Source organism: Rattus norvegicus, chromosome 12 (assembly GCF_021556685.1).
Source record: "Rattus norvegicus strain SHRSP/BbbUtx chromosome 12, alternate assembly SHRSP_T2T, whole genome shotgun sequence".
Classification (NCBI taxonomy): Eukaryota; Metazoa; Chordata; class Mammalia; order Rodentia; family Muridae; genus Rattus; species Rattus norvegicus.
The window spans coordinates 9,113,874-9,128,783 of NC_141545.1; the positions used below are offsets into that span (position 1 = coordinate 9,113,874).

Consider the following 14,910-nt stretch of genomic DNA (forward strand, 5'->3'; position numbering starts at 1 on the left):
TTGGATGCGGATGGATCAAGCAGGGCAGAGGCATCTAACCCCAGGGACTGCCTTCAGACATTGGTTTCAGGAGCTGAGTCCGGATTCTCAGGGCGAAGCCATGGGGATGGGACGCCTTGAGGTCTCAGGGCCAGAAGTCTATCTAGCTTTAATCTTGATTCTGACACTGAGCTCAGGAGTCACCAACCCTGGATTCCCTCTCCTCTTGTCAGGCTTTGATCTACTCTCAGTTTGCTGGAACTGGGTGAAATGGAAAGGAGTTACCACAGGTACCTAATTACAGTGAGGAGGCGGCTTCAAGCTAACAGCGAGAGTTCAGGCCGCAATTAAGCATAACAGGTCCTAATGAAGGACTGTCCAAGGTTGAGGAAGGTTGTTCTGTGAGGGCGCGGGTACCAGAGAGGCCTGGAGATGCACACGGAGTGAAGAATAATCCAGGAACAGCCGAGAGCGTGCGCAGCAAAGGCGCGAGTTTGGTCTCTGCACGCAGGCGTGCGGTTGACCGGCCTTCGCTTTCTCTTTTTTTTTTTTTAAAGTGATTTCCAACAGCGCCACACCCCGCCCCCGGAAAGCTCACGCATGCGCACTGCGGGAGGTGGCGGTGGGTAGTGACAATGCACGAGGCCAGACTCGAGCTCTAGGTGGCATCGTCTTCCTATTGGGACCCAGTGCGCACGCGCGGCGTTATGCACGCGAGGCAGGGCGGGCACGAGCCGGGGTGGTCTAGGCAGGACGGCGGCTCGGCGGGGTCATCCTAGCGCAGGCGCAGTGCGGTGTTTGTCTACCCGGGACTGACGGGTGGCCTGGCGGTGAGCGGCGGCAGCGGCGGCGGGGAAGATGGCGGCGTCCTCCCTGGAGCAAAAGCTGTCCCGCCTGGAGGCCAAGCTGAAGCAGGAGAATCGTGAGGCCCGCAGGAGGATCGACCTCAACCTGGATATAAGCCCACAGCGGCCCAGGCCCAGTAAGCACGGCCGCGTGGGGGAGGGGCGGGCGGGGCGGGGCGCGCAGTGGGAGGCCCCGCCCATCGGGCAGATCCTGCCCCCGCTTCCGGGGCGCTAGCTCTCCTCCCCTCCACTCTCTACGCTGTCAGCTTGCAGGGAGAGGGTCACGGTGACCTGGGAGTCGGGTGGGCAGTCTCCAGGGCTACTCGGTCCCCACACATACCGCGGTCCTGAAGTTCACAGCATGGGTACCTGAGAGCTTAGTGTCTGGGTCCCCCTCACCCCCATGGTCGGCTCCCAGAGCCTTGTCACCTGCACCTCGCAGGCTTTCAGACCCGAAGCTAAGCTACTGTGACTACAGCCAAGGCTCTCAACTCTGCAAACAGTTATATCTCTTTTGATTCAGTGGTTCCACTCCTGCCGTTTCAGTGACTGTCAAAAGGTCCCTTCCCACAGCAAACAGTCCACACACGTGCATGCTTGTCTGTCCACGTAGGTCACCTAGTCTTCATCTACATCTAATCCTTTTCGGTGAGAAGCTTCTTCCGTTTGACTTCTTTGATCATATCAGATGGCTCCTTAGCTGGAAGGACCTTGTCACCGGACCCAGCTGACTGCCTCCTACATACAGGGGTACCTCATATCCCTGTGACCAGCTAGTTTCACTATTGCTGTCTAGTGTGTCTAGCCCGCTGGAAACACATAACCATCTCTCAGCCTGACAATTTTGTCTCCTGGGCTCAAGTGACTGCTAGCACTACAGACACCTGTAATTAGTCTAGTTCCATCAAGTAGACACACACCTCCTTTCTGATTCCACCATCTTTGGGTCTGCCTCCCTGACATATAAGTGCTTCCCCTTTCTTTCTGTACACATATACGGCTTGTCCATCATAACCACAGTTAGCATCCTTGTACCCCAGATATCCCTGTCCCCAAATCATCTTTGCTGGAAAGAATCTGATTTTTCTCTCTTCTTGCCAACCTTCTCTCTGTCCCTCTTTGATCCAGCAGAATGTCTTCTTTATATCCTCTGTGATATAACCTTTGAGTATATATATGTTTTATAGTTGTCTGTGGGGTCACTATGGTAAGAGGGGAAAGGCAGCCTCCCATAGGAGAGAATTCTGTTCACTATTTGGTCGTCTTCCTGAAGAGGCATTCAGGATTCTCTCCATCTCTCCCAGCTTCTGGCCGAGTTCCATGTTTCCTTCCTGGGAGTCTCTTCCAGGACCTGGAGATACCCAGAGGTGGGGGATGTGTTTCATTGGATTCTGCCTAGGACTGAAGGCTGGGCCAAGACTTGGAAGGCCCCTGCTGGATTCTAGGGTGGTCCTTCCACGCCTCAGTATGGATGAGACAGTGTTGGGTATAGGGTTCTACGTGCCCTAAGAGCTGCCGGTCCGTAGAGCAGATTAAGACCTGGTCAGGCTAGTGACTGGCAGGCCTCAAGGAGCCCCCTGCAGGTGTCTGTGTCTGTCAGATCCACACCCCCTCCCACCATCCCATCTCTGTTGGTTTCTACCCATCTCTGCAGTTTGGTGCCTTGTGCCTCCCCCTCCTCTTCATTATGATTTGATTTCTTTTCTGTTGGACAAATCGGTTGTTTCTGTTGTGATTTATTGTGGTGTTTTTTTTTTTTCTTTTCTTCCTTTCCCCATCCAGTTATTGTGATCACTCTAAGCCCTGCTCCTGCCCCGTCCCAGCGAGCAGGTACCAGCCTTTTTATCATTGCTGCTTGCGTATCTGCACATTGACCTAACCGCTGCCCCAGCCGCAGAATGCCATCCCCACCCCATGCTCTGTGTTGTGCTCTGTGTGTGTGTGTGTGTGTGTGTGTGTGTGTGTAAATAAAGTAGGTAGAGATAGGTGCACTGCTCTTACTTAATCTGTCTCAACTATGGAGTGAGTGAGTCGTCATTTGTACACTGTGTCTCAGGCCCAGGAACACAGCAGTAAGTAAAACAGACCAAGCTCCTGTACGGTGCTGAGTCTGCAGGACGGGGTCCATCAGTACACACGAAGCACAGTCCTGATGCAGTAGAAGAGTCCAGTGGGGTCTCTCAGGGAAAACCTATGGAGGATTTGGGATTTGAGCAAAAGTGTCCCAGGAGGTTAGGGGAGGCAAGACACCCCCTGCCCCCACCCCCACCCTCACACATAAGGACTCCATGCTAGGTAGCTCAGCTGTGCTGGTTCCTAGGTGTATAGTGTCCCATCTGCATAAGAGAAAGAGCACCTGTGTTGGCAGAAATGAGGAGAGCTGACTATTGGTGGTAGTGTGCTCCCAGCTCGTGTGTATACGTGGATGTGTGCATGTGTGTTCCGTGTGTGCTCCCAGCTCGTGTGTATACATGGATGTGTGCATGTGTGTTCCGTGTGTGTTCCCAGCTTGTGTGTATACATGGATGTGTGCGTGTGTGCTCTGTGTGTACATATTTGTCTGTTTGCATTTGAGTGTATGTATGTTGGGCCGGTAGTCTGCACACCTAAGGGCCCCATAAGTGGGCACGTGACTCCATGATCTGTCTTGCTTTCTCTCATTCATTCATTCATTTATTTGTTCGTTCATTCTCACTTTTTTCTCCCTCACTGACTTATACTTAATCTACTCTCTAGGCCTGCCATGTGGCTCTAATCCCCTCTAACTTCTGTTCTCAGGGCTTTTGTGTATCCCCCTTTTCCCATCAAGTTCATGCTTCAGAGAGTGGGGCCAGCAGCCTTTTCTCTGGGCCTGGAACAGCCCAGGAAGGCCTGGTGGTCTGTGTGGATCAGGGGGACTGGCAGGGGGCGGAGAGCTTAAAGGTGTGATCTTCACTCCAGGAGCTGAGATACCAGATAAAAGAGGATCACATGTACTCATGGAAGCGAGCTGTGCACAGTTCTAGTGAGTCTGGATACAGCCAGGTCCCAGCTACCAGGGCTAGAAAAGGACCTGGATATCAGTAGTAAAACCCATTAAGGACAGAGCCCAAGTTACTAAAAGGTGGACTGTGGGAAGAGGTGGTAGTAAAGATAAGTGTGGAGAAGTGGGTTAGAAAGTGGCAGGCTCCAGGCCTTCTGGGAAGTGATGCTTAAAGGGTGCTTGTTGCTGCTGTCCCAAGCTGAGCTCGCTATAATTCTTCTGGGGCACTAGGGCCCCTGAAGTATGAGAGGCTCATGGAGAGCAGATGCTTCCAGGAGCTGTAGGGGGCTCATGGCCCCCACCTCTAGGCCAGAGAGACCCCCTAGCTCTTTAAGGAACGTCCTCTTAATGTCCCATATCCTCTGGCTGTCTCTACAGCACCTTCTCTGGGCAGCTGGGTCCCCAGTCCTGGCTGTTTTTCTGTCTTTCTCCTGTCATCCCACACCCTAACACTGCCCGCCCATCCTGGGGTGCCTGCTGCCTGCCTGCTGTCTGCCTGTAGCATGCCCAAGCCGTCCGCATGCAGGCCATTGGGAAGTACCAAGCTCCCCTCCCTGGCCCGGCGTTTTGCCCCTGCCCAGCCCAGCCAGCCCCGGGAAGAGCTTTGCCTTCTAGATCACCACTGATCTCTCTTCACAAGAGCTCAGGCTCAGCCTGGGATTCTGTTCTCGCTCCCTTGACCCCAGTTGTGCAGACCTGTCTGGGGTATACACAGACGAGACAGCTGGAGAGAAGGTGGCCCTCCCTGGCCTAGGAGTGTCCTCTAGGGCAAGACAGCCTGAGACCAGCGTCCCATAGCTACTGGCTCTTGTCATCCAGTGCAGTGTTGGTGGCCAGGCCAGGTTCTTTTTTTTTTTTTTTTTTTTTAAAGATTTATTCATTTATTATATATAAGTACACTGTAGCTATCTTCAGATACACCAGAAAAGGGCATCAGATCTCATCACAGATGGTTGTGAGCCACCATGTGGTTGCTGGGAATTGAACTCAGGACCTCTGGAAGAGTAGTCGGGTGCTCTTAACCACTGAGCCATTTCTCCAGCCCCAGGCCAGGTTCTTGATGGGTCTTCTGTCCCTCATGTGAGCACTGTGACCCTTCTTGAGCCTGCTTCCTGGCACTGGTGAGGGAACAGAAAGATGAGTCCCCTCACTTGTCTGCAATATGTACTTGAGGATAAACCCTCAGTTTCTGGGACTACTCCTCTCCTACCAGGCTACCCCATCTCCTTTCAGGTCAGAGGGGCAGGAGGAAGTACCCTGAAGGTGCCCCAGGGGGCGGGAAAGGAGGCCTTAGGTAGCAGAGCAGGACACTGTTCCAGCCTGGCCAAAGGGATACCGGAAAGGAGACGAGAGCACCAAGTCCTTGGTGGCCAGCTAGATGCTAACTCCTTTCCTGCCCCTGGTTTTTAATTCCCCAGCCTTGCAGCTCCCACTGGCCAACGATGGGGGCAGCCGCTCACCATCCTCAGAGAGCTCCCCACAGCACCCTACGCCCCCCAGCCGGCCCCGCCACATGCTGGGGCTCCCGTCAACCTTGTTCACACCTCGCAGTATGGAGAGGTAAGCTGATGGAGTAGGGCCAGCCCAGGACCCTCCTCGTGCTGGTCCCAGGTGGGTGGGTGGTGTTTGTGGGACCCTCCTTACCATTTCTGTTTCTTGTCCCATCAGCATCGAGATTGACCAAAAGCTGCAGGAGATCATGAAGCAGACAGGGTACCTGACTATCGGGGGCCAGGTACTACCTCCCCATAGCTAGGCACCCAGGGGGCTGTGTCAGGACCCAGGCAACCTGGAGGTGGTGGGTGACAGAGGCAGAGGCTCGGAGGACCCTCCAGCCGTCTTGTTGTTCTCCCAGCGTTATCAGGCAGAAATCAATGACTTGGAGAACCTGGGAGAGATGGGCAGTGGTACCTGTGGTCAGGTGTGGAAGATGCGGTTCCGGAAGACAGGCCACATCATTGCTGTTAAGGTAAGCCTTCCACGCCCCAGTTCCAGGATGCATCTGTGCCCTTGCAGCCTGCCCCATACTCAAAGCTCCCCTCTGGACTGTTCCTCCTTGCAGCAAATGCGGCGCTCGGGGAACAAGGAAGAGAATAAGCGCATCCTAATGGACCTGGACGTAGTACTCAAGAGCCACGACTGCCCCTACATTGTTCAGTGCTTTGGTACCTTCATCACCAACGTGAGCACCCTGCCTGGGGGACCAAGCCCCTCTGGGAAAGTCTCAGGTCATCCTCTGCCCCATAGGGTCCTTACATGTCCCCAGGTGCCATGGTGTGGCTAGGGTGGGGAGGGAGGCAAGCAGGCTGCCCCAAGCCTGGGCACCACCCTCCTTACAGACGGACGTCTTTATTGCCATGGAGCTCATGGGCACGTGTGCGGAGAAGCTGAAGAAACGGATGCAGGGCCCCATCCCAGAGCGAATCCTTGGCAAGATGACCGTGGCGGTGAGCAGCTAAATCTGCGCTGGCATGGCCTGGTGGGCACCCCCCGGCTTCTGTCCCCTATAACAGCTGCCCAAACTTGTCTGTTCTGCAGATTGTGAAAGCATTGTACTATCTGAAGGAGAAGCATGGGGTCATCCATCGTGATGTCAAACCCTCCAACATCCTGCTGGATGAGCGGGGTCAGATCAAGCTCTGTGACTTTGGCATCAGTGGCCGCCTTGTTGACTCCAAAGCCAAAACACGGAGTGCTGGCTGTGCTGCCTATATGGCTGTGAGTGGGGCCACCGCGTCTGACCGGGGGACTGGGTGGGCTGGCCCTACCCTCAGGATATATCCTCCTCCTCTCCCACCCTGCAGCCTGAGCGCATTGACCCGCCAGACCCCACCAAGCCAGACTATGACATCCGGGCCGATGTGTGGAGCCTGGGCATCTCACTGGTAGGTTGGGACTGTTGTTGTAGGACTGGGTGGGAAGCCAGGGCTCTCTTACCTGCTGTTCAGCAATGCCTGTCACCCTCCCAGGTGGAGCTGGCAACAGGACAGTTCCCCTATAAGAACTGCAAGACGGACTTTGAGGTCCTCACCAAAGTCCTACAGGAAGAGCCCCCGCTCCTGCCTGGTCACATGGGCTTCTCAGGGGACTTCCAGTCATTTGTCAAAGACTGGTGAGCACTCCCATGCTGCCTGTCCTTGCTCCCACCTCTAGTCTGCGATGTTCTGGGCTGTCAGGTGACCTCATGCAACTGGGGAGGGCGGAGGCTGGGAAAAGGGGCAGGATGAGATGGGCACAGCAGCAGGCAGGTAGCATGACTTGTGGCTGTAGACAGGAGTTCAAGCTGAAGTCCTGGGAGTCGCTTTCTGGGTCAGTTGGCCCTATGGTGTCTGGCATGGTGACCCAGTGGCTTTGCTATGGATGTTATGTAGGAGGATCACACTTGAGTCTTACTTCCCCCTATGGGAACCTCACATCCTGGTTTCAGCTCCCCTGCTGGGTCTTTCTCTAACACCAACCTGGGCCAGGAGAGTTTGTGGATCCCTGGCCTGGCTGAGAGCAGCTGCTTCTGGCTGATGTAGAGGAGCCCTCTGTACCGGGACGGTCTGAGCATAGATGCCCAGTCAGGCCCAGTCAGGCTGCTCTCGTCTCCCTGACTCATTTCTCTTCTCTCCCTGCTCCTCCCTCATCCAGCCTTACTAAAGACCACAGGAAGAGACCAAAGTATAACAAACTACTTGTGAGTACCTCACCCCCAATCCCACCTTGCCCCCAGCCCCCCAACACGTGATAACCTCCTAGCCTCAGTCGCAAGGCCAGGAGGACTGACTCCTCATCCTAAGCCAACTCTTGGGCCCACAGGAACACAGCTTCATCAAGCACTATGAGACACTCGAAGTGGATGTCGCGTCCTGGTTTAAGGACGTCATGGCAAAGACCGAGTCCCCAAGGACTAGTGGAGTCCTGAGCCAACACCATCTGCCCTTCTTCAGGTAGCCTCATGGCAGCGGCCAGCCCCACAAGGGCCCAGGGGCAGGGCCACAGGCCCCCCTTTCCCACCTGGCCAACCCAGCTGCCCATCAGGGGACCTGGGACCTGGACGACTGCCAAGGACTGAGGACAGAAAGTAGGGGGTACCCGTCCACCTGACTCCCCGCCCACCAGCTGTGGACGAAGGGGCGTGCTGGTTCCTAATCCTGCCAGCTGTGTGAACCCCACCCCACCCGCCCCGACAGACACTGTGAACGGAAGACAGCAGGCCATGAGCAGACTCACTATTTATTCAATCATAACCTCTGGGCTGGGGTGACCCCCAGGGGCAGAGAGAAAGCCCCTTGTCCCCATCCCCCAAACTCCCAGTGTCTGTCCCCTCCACCTTCTCTCACACACGTGCTTGCTCTCCATCTCTCCTTCTATCTCCCTCCCTATCTCCCTCCCTCTTCCCCTTTCTGGTTTCCCTGTGTCCCCGCCCCAGCCTCTGCCTTTCTCCTGCCTCAGCCTGGCCCAGCCACTCTACCCTCAGTGGAAGCCCCGGTTCACCTAGGCTTCCTTAAGTCTTTGACCCAGGATGGCTTTGTGGGCATTGTGACTGCAGCCAAACCGGTTGCTGTCTCTGTGTCTGTCTGTCTCTCTTTGATCTCAGGGGGTCCTTTTGGAGTTTATTGTATTTTACTGTACTTGGTGGGGGTGTGTGTTTGGGGGGGTTGTCCTCATGGGTGTGTCGGTACCTTCAGAAACTTTACCAAAGTAATGTTTAGCTGCTTGTGGTGGGCCCCCTCTCCTCCACTGCCTCAGGCACTGGGGGTTGGACTGCTTGCTTCTCCTTGTCATTTCTGGCCTAGGAGAGGCCAGGCTCCTTTGGGGGACCCTCCCATGGGGCTGGGAACTGCTTACAGTTCGGGGTTAAGTAGAAGAGCTCAGGTGTCACAGAGGGAGACCGGGGGCCTCAGCCACACAGGTGGCCTTCAGGGAAGGTGTGTGAGGGATGCGCTGGAGAGTAGCAGGTAGTAGGGAGGGAACAGACAGGAGTCAGTGACAGGAGTAATGCCAAGGGGCAGGAGGGGTTCTGAGAAGTCAGGGATTAAGAGTGAAGGGAGTAGATGTGGAGGTCTGAGCATGTGTATCAGGGACAAGACGGACAGGCTTGAGTGCAGGGGAGGCCAGGGTATTGGTATGTAAAGTGACTTACCCGGACATGCCCCTGAGCATCCCTTAGCTCACCTAGAGCTGGCCAGCTGCAACCCAACTTGTAGCCTGGACTAGACCAGGCGTCTGTCCCGTCCACTGTCCTGCAGTGGCCAGGACAGAGTGGGGTCTGTCTCCTTTTTGTTGGTGATGCATGCAATTCAAGTGGACAAGAGAACAATATAACAAAACAATTTACAACCACAAAAGCCAGCACCAAAGTTGCGAAACCTTGCTGGATGTAGCTGATGCAGCTGTAGGCTTCGGTGACACTGTGGCTCTTCTCTTAGCCATTCAGTTGACTCATCTTCATCCTACTCACACAATGCCGCATGTTTCAATTGTAATAGCAGTCATCTTCTCTTCGGGCAGGGCGCCCTCTCTCCTTATCTATCTCCTGTGTTGGGGAGATGGAGTGAAGTAGGGATAGAATAGAAAGCCCAGCCCACCCTTACCATTCTGAGGCTAGCCAAGTCTCGTCGGTAGCCTTTGTGTGTACTTAGGTCACATGGCTGGTCCCAGGGCCAGCACAGGCCCAAGACTGGGCCTCATGGTTTTATTTTTATTTAACTTTATTTTCTATGTGTGTGTGTCTTGTGTCTGTCTGTCTGTCTGGTCTTGTCTTTGTCTTTGTCTACTGCCCTCTAGTGTTAAGTGGGAGCCTGGAGGAGTCTCCCACTTCCCTACCTTTTCCCAAGTCCTTCCCTCTGTCACCAGCCATCCCTCTGGCCCAGGCAGAGTGGGTCTTGGGCAGGTAGGGACCTGGAGTGGCCTGATCCCACCCTCTGACCTCCTCCTCAGGCCACCAGTGTTGCCCTCTTCCCTTTTTAAAACAAAATACCCTTGTTTGTAAATCCTTAGACGCTTGAGAATAAAACCCTTCCCTTTTCTTCTGAGTCTGGTGTCCTAACCTGGTAAATTGTGTAGAGATGTGGGAAAGGCCTGGGAGGAGGGCTTTCTTTCAGTGTGTCATTAAGGACTGCATTCATGGGAAACAAGCAGGGCCAGGAGCTGGGTGGGAGGTATTTGGAGTGACTGAAGGTGTCAGGCAGCTTTGTGAGGGGCTGGGTCCCCTTTTCCTAGAAGTTGCAGTACATCAGGAAAGTCATTATCCATGCAGGCAGGCCTTGAGCATGGCTCAGATGTCAGCCCCTCCGTCCTCCGCCCCCGCTCCCTGCTTCCCAGGGTAGCAGGCTCACCAAGGCCAGGGCTACCTACCCACACCTAGGGGGCTGGGTACAGCCCAACCAGGTGCCTGCTGCTGGCCTGGATCACTCCAACCTGGACAGGCCACCATGGTGGGCACTACACTCCTGCTCCTGGCCCTGCTCCCTGGGACCTCCAGTAAGCACAGTGCGCCACTTGGTATGTAGAGGCTGGCATGGGGTGGGGGCATTGTGTCCCACTTCCCTATTGTCCCTTCTCAACTTGGCTTCGCACCTCAGTGTGTGTGTGTGTGTGGTGCATAACTGGGGTGCCATGCCTTTTTCTTCTCCCAGACTCCCCTCTGCCAGTTTCCTCAAAGTTCTTAACCAAGTGATGGTGTGGGATGTGGGAGGGTCAAGTGTGCAAATCATTTGTGACAAACCCCCAGCTAACTGCTACTTGAAAACAGTCATTTGCCTGTATAGGCTATGTGTTTGTGTGTATGGTGTGTGTGTGTGTATGTGGTGTATGTGATATGTGTGCACACGCACGCATGTGTGTGTATGGTGTGTGTGATGTGTATATGGTGTATGTGGTGTGTGTCTGTGTGTGTGTGTGTGTGTAAGTGCAAGCCTGGGTAAACACAAAAAGATGAGAACCTCTTTTCTTGGTGCTCTCCTCTGTTTGGGGACTTGGATATCTGTTGAACAGAAATCTCCAGTCCAGTTGCCTGTCTGTCCTGAGCCTCTGGACAGAGGGATGGATCGGCGTGGGCACCCTCCTGACTGCAACAGATGCCAGCACCTACCTCTCTTTAGTGGCCAGTAGCTCGTACTAGATCTCTTAGACTCTTAAGACTTAGCAACCTGGGCAAGGAAGAGAACCCCGACTTCATCTCCTCTGCTGAGCACACCAACCCCGTGCATCCCCACATCCCCTTGCCTACTCTGCAAAAGGCAAAAAAGGTCAGAAAATGAAAGGACAACTTTGTGCTGGCTTCAGCTCCTAGGCTGTGATGCCACTAAAGTGGTACATGGTAATAACTTAGCGATAATAACTTAGCGAGAGTTTGGCATGCAGCTAAGCATGGGTAAAGTGACTATCTGTAACGCATCTTTTCCAAGCGAAGACAAGGGCTCCCTAGAGGGAATTGTGCCCTTGCTCTGCTCTGTTTCAGCACCTCCGTTCCCTGGGGAACCTGGGCCCTGGCTACGCAGACCCCTTTTCAGTCTGGAGCTATCAGATGCTGAGGATGCGTTCCCGCGCCGCGCAGGGCCACTGGAGGTGCCAGCGGACAGCCATGTGTTTGTGCAGGTGCGGGCGCCTTAAACAACGAGGGTGGGCAGGAAGAGGGAGAGATGGGGACTGGTCGACCTTGATGGCTTGATCCCTCAGGCGGCCCTGGCCCGTCCTTCGCCAAGATGGGGCCTAGCCCTGCACCGCTGCTCAGTAACGCCTTCTTCACGCCCGGCCCTGGGACCTGCCCTGGTGCTTCTCCGTGGGGGTTGCCCCGCCGACGACTCTGTCAGCTTCTCACCACCTCCACGCCCGGATGCTGCTAGCGTCGCACGCTTCAGCTTCCGCCTGCGCCCGGTATTCAATGCCTCAGTACAGTTCTTGCACTGCCAGATAAGCCGTTGCCGCCGTCGCCGCAGTCACCACCGCCGAGCTGTCCGCCAGACACCAGTGCCTTTGACCCCACCAGCACCGTTGCGGGTTCGCTAGTAGAAACAGCAGTCTCGGAACCTGCGGAATATTCTCTAGCTAGGCAAAAGCGTTTCTGGCAGCAGAGGGACCTTAGGAGGCAAAGTGCTTTATGGTCTGGGTCCCTCTCTCTCAAGATGGGTACTACATGTAGAGATATCCCTCATAGGGCCCTGCAGAAGAACTCCCAGTAGCCTGGAAATGTACAGCCTTCTGTTCTAGGACCCTTGGGTGGGATCTGGAGTTCTTTTAGGGCTGGAGGGCTAGATTCAAGAAAACAGTGTGATAAGTCTAAACTGCACATTTGATGTGCAGACCTCACTTGAGACCTAGAGGCTGAAACCATTTTTATGTTTTGGGGTTCTGCTCAGGGAGGAGTCCTGTGGTAACCACCTAGCTCTAGTGGAAAGCTGGAAGCTTCAGCCCATCTTAGGAGCTCTGGAAGACCAGACCCAGAATTACCAAGTCACTGAAGTCTGGTTTCTTCTCTTGCACCTCAGTGTCTGCCTCAGGATGAGGCATGTGCCGGCAGCAGCTTGAGCCTTGGTACTGACAGCCCCCACCTGCACATGTTGACACAGCCCATCGTGGTTACAGTACCTCGTCCGCCCCCTAGTAAGCTCTCAAGCAGCCCTGGAACCGGGATGGGGAAGACAGCTTGCTCCAAAGCCTAGTCTCAGCCTTGCACGTATCTCCATAGGGCCATCCAAGGGTCTCCCAGGCAGAGCGGTACGCCCAGAGCCGCCTGCTCCAGCTGCTACAGCACTGGAGCCTGCACCAGTGGTGGCTTTGGTGTTGGCGGCATTCGTGCTGGGTGCTGCGCTGGCCGCTGGGCTTGGTCTCGTCTGTGCACACTCAGGTACCGACTTCTGTTCTGCCAGAACCCCACACCTATTTCCACAGGTCCAGTCTAGTCTAGTCTAGTCTAGCTGCCCCACCCCCACGCGCACACATCCCTGAACCTGCCTCCCAGATCTGGCCCTTAGGGTTGCTACACCTGCAGCAGCTCCCACTAGGGGGCGCACTTAACCTGGCGCAGGGCACAGGGAACTCCTGTTCTAGCTGGAGTCTTCTTTCAGCACCCCCACCTCCAGGCCAGCCTCGTAGAGCTTCGCTCAGCGGCCCCCAGCTCCAGAGGCCCCAGTAGTCAGGTAAGTACTGGGTGTGAAGATCCGAAGCAAGAGCTAGAAGAGGGACATGGTGGTTTGGGTCGTTCACAGGGTTTACTTGTGGGACTCCGAGTACTTTGTACATCCATTCTTTTGAACAACATTCAGATGGATACTTTTAAAATGTCCATTAGAGATAAGAAAAATATTTTTTTTTTTGGTTCTTTTTTTTTTTTCGGAGCTGGGGATCGAACCCAGGGCCTTGCGCTTCCTAGGTAAGCGCTCTACCACTGAGCTAAATCCCCAGCCCCAAGAAAAATATTTTTAGAGGTTAAGTAACTTGTCGAGGTGAAGCTGGAAATTGGATTTGGGAGGTGGGGTCACCAGCCGTGAGGAAAGGGGTCCTTAAGACTTAAACAGATAAGTAAGAGGGATGTACACAGCTCCTAGACTCACACACACCAGTACGTAGATTGGTGGAGGAAGTCAAAGCTTATCGGGAAAATGTGACCTGAATAGTGCTTTCCCATTCTGAGTCTCTCTCACCCCCTCTCTAGAGATGGCATGCCCCAGTGAGGTTCTGAGATTCATCCAGCCATGATTTCAGTTCCCTTTGGAAGGAATCCTGCATGCACGTCTCCCCTGCCTCCCTTCCTTCCTCCCTCCCTCCCTCCCTCCCTCCCTCCTTGTCCTCACTCCCCTGTTCAAAATAAATTGGTGACCTGCTAACTTCTAGTGGAGTCAGTGTGCTCCCAAACATGGGTAGGGGTGGTGGTGAAGGGAGGGGAGGTCCCAGGCTGTGCCTTGGGACCAGACATGGGAAGATTTGTGACTGGGAAAGACTCAGAATGGAGGTGTGAGACTCCAACCCCCATGAACCCTGCCTATAGGCAAGAAGCATGGGCCATTTGCCCGGCACAGAAGATGACACGCAACCTGGCCAGCTTAAGTTTAAACTGAATCCTACTTTCTTCCTCCCCTCAGTAGCAGCTCGTCTGCTCCTTTGCTCTCCCCTAAGTTGGACTTTCTTAGCTCTTCACTCCCATCCCTAGACCCTACCTTCATTCAGGTCTCTGGGTCCCTCTTGAGTCCCACCTACCCAGACCCTCTTTCCATCTTGGCATAAGCAAATGTAATGACTATTCCTGGTTGTCAACTCGACTATATCTGGATTGACCACAATCCAGAGGGCTCACCTGTGATCCAGACATTGAGGCTGGGAGATACAAGTTTCTGACCTGGATCTTGGCATGGAGAGCTTGAGGCATAGTGGCCATGAAACACTTAGATCCAAACAAGGCAGTACATGACTTTAATCCCAGGAGAGTAAGGCAAAGAGATCTCTGAGTTCAAGGTCAGCCTGGGCCAAAGCAAGTCCCAGATCCAGGTGTGGTGGTACACACCTTTGCTGGAGACCTACATAAGGACACTGGAAGAAGGAAGCTCGCTCTTCCTTGCCTGCTTGCACTTACGTGCTGGCACATCTGTTGGAACCTACTTCTACAGAAGACCAGCTGATACAACTAGCCTGGTGGGACTGATGATAAATACAGCGGTGGAGGAACTTTCAGGCTTAATCTGCCCATGAAGAAACTGAGGCTTGGCAATACTAAACCTAAATTCTCTTCTCCAAAGTGTCTAGGGCTGTCTGCTCCATAACCCAGACTTATTTTTCTTTCAAGCCAGGCTTCCACTGTAGCCCAGGCTAGCCTGTAAACTCAGTGATCTTCCTGTCTCAGTCCTAATGCTGGGATTAGTGGTTACCACACCTGGCAAGCCTGGGCTGATTTGTTTTGATGTATGTCTTTTGCTTCTATGTATGTATGTACACCATATGCATGCTTGGTGTCTTGGGAGGTCAAAAGGAGGCTCTTGGGACGGCAGTTGGTTATGAGCCACCATGTCTGTGTTAGGATCCAAACGTGTTGTCTGCAAGAACAGCAAATGAGCGAGGTGTGAAGGAGCATGCCTTTAAACCGAG

At 54.2% G+C, this 14,910-nt stretch overlaps 2 protein-coding genes across 7 annotated transcripts; both read left to right on the forward strand.

Annotated features, from left to right (window-relative positions):
- The first annotated feature begins 751 nt into the window (after window positions 1-751).
- Map2k7 (mitogen activated protein kinase kinase 7) lies at window positions 752-9,866 on the forward strand. 4 transcript variants are annotated; one of them, XM_087579011.1, is made up of 13 exons: window positions 766-961; window positions 2,607-2,654; window positions 5,265-5,406; window positions 5,515-5,581; window positions 5,702-5,815; window positions 5,909-6,028; window positions 6,186-6,293; window positions 6,385-6,564; window positions 6,651-6,731; window positions 6,816-6,958; window positions 7,480-7,525; window positions 7,648-7,778; window positions 9,626-9,792. In XM_087579011.1, the coding sequence occupies exons 1-13, from the start codon at window positions 838-840 to the stop codon at window positions 9,726-9,728; spliced, it is 1,407 nt and encodes a 468-aa protein (XP_087435137.1). In that variant the 5' UTR covers window positions 766-837; the 3' UTR covers window positions 9,729-9,792.
- Tgfbr3l (transforming growth factor beta receptor 3 like) lies at window positions 8,729-13,662 on the forward strand. 3 transcript variants are annotated; one of them, NM_001401205.1, is given in 7 exon segments: window positions 10,206-10,335; window positions 11,294-11,430; window positions 11,512-11,832; window positions 12,321-12,435; window positions 12,521-12,679; window positions 12,900-12,971; window positions 13,487-13,662. In NM_001401205.1, coding segments are annotated over 6 exon segments (870 nt in total). In that variant the 5' UTR covers window positions 10,206-10,265; the 3' UTR covers window positions 12,968-12,971; window positions 13,487-13,662.
- Window positions 13,663-14,910: the final 1,248 nt, after the last annotated feature.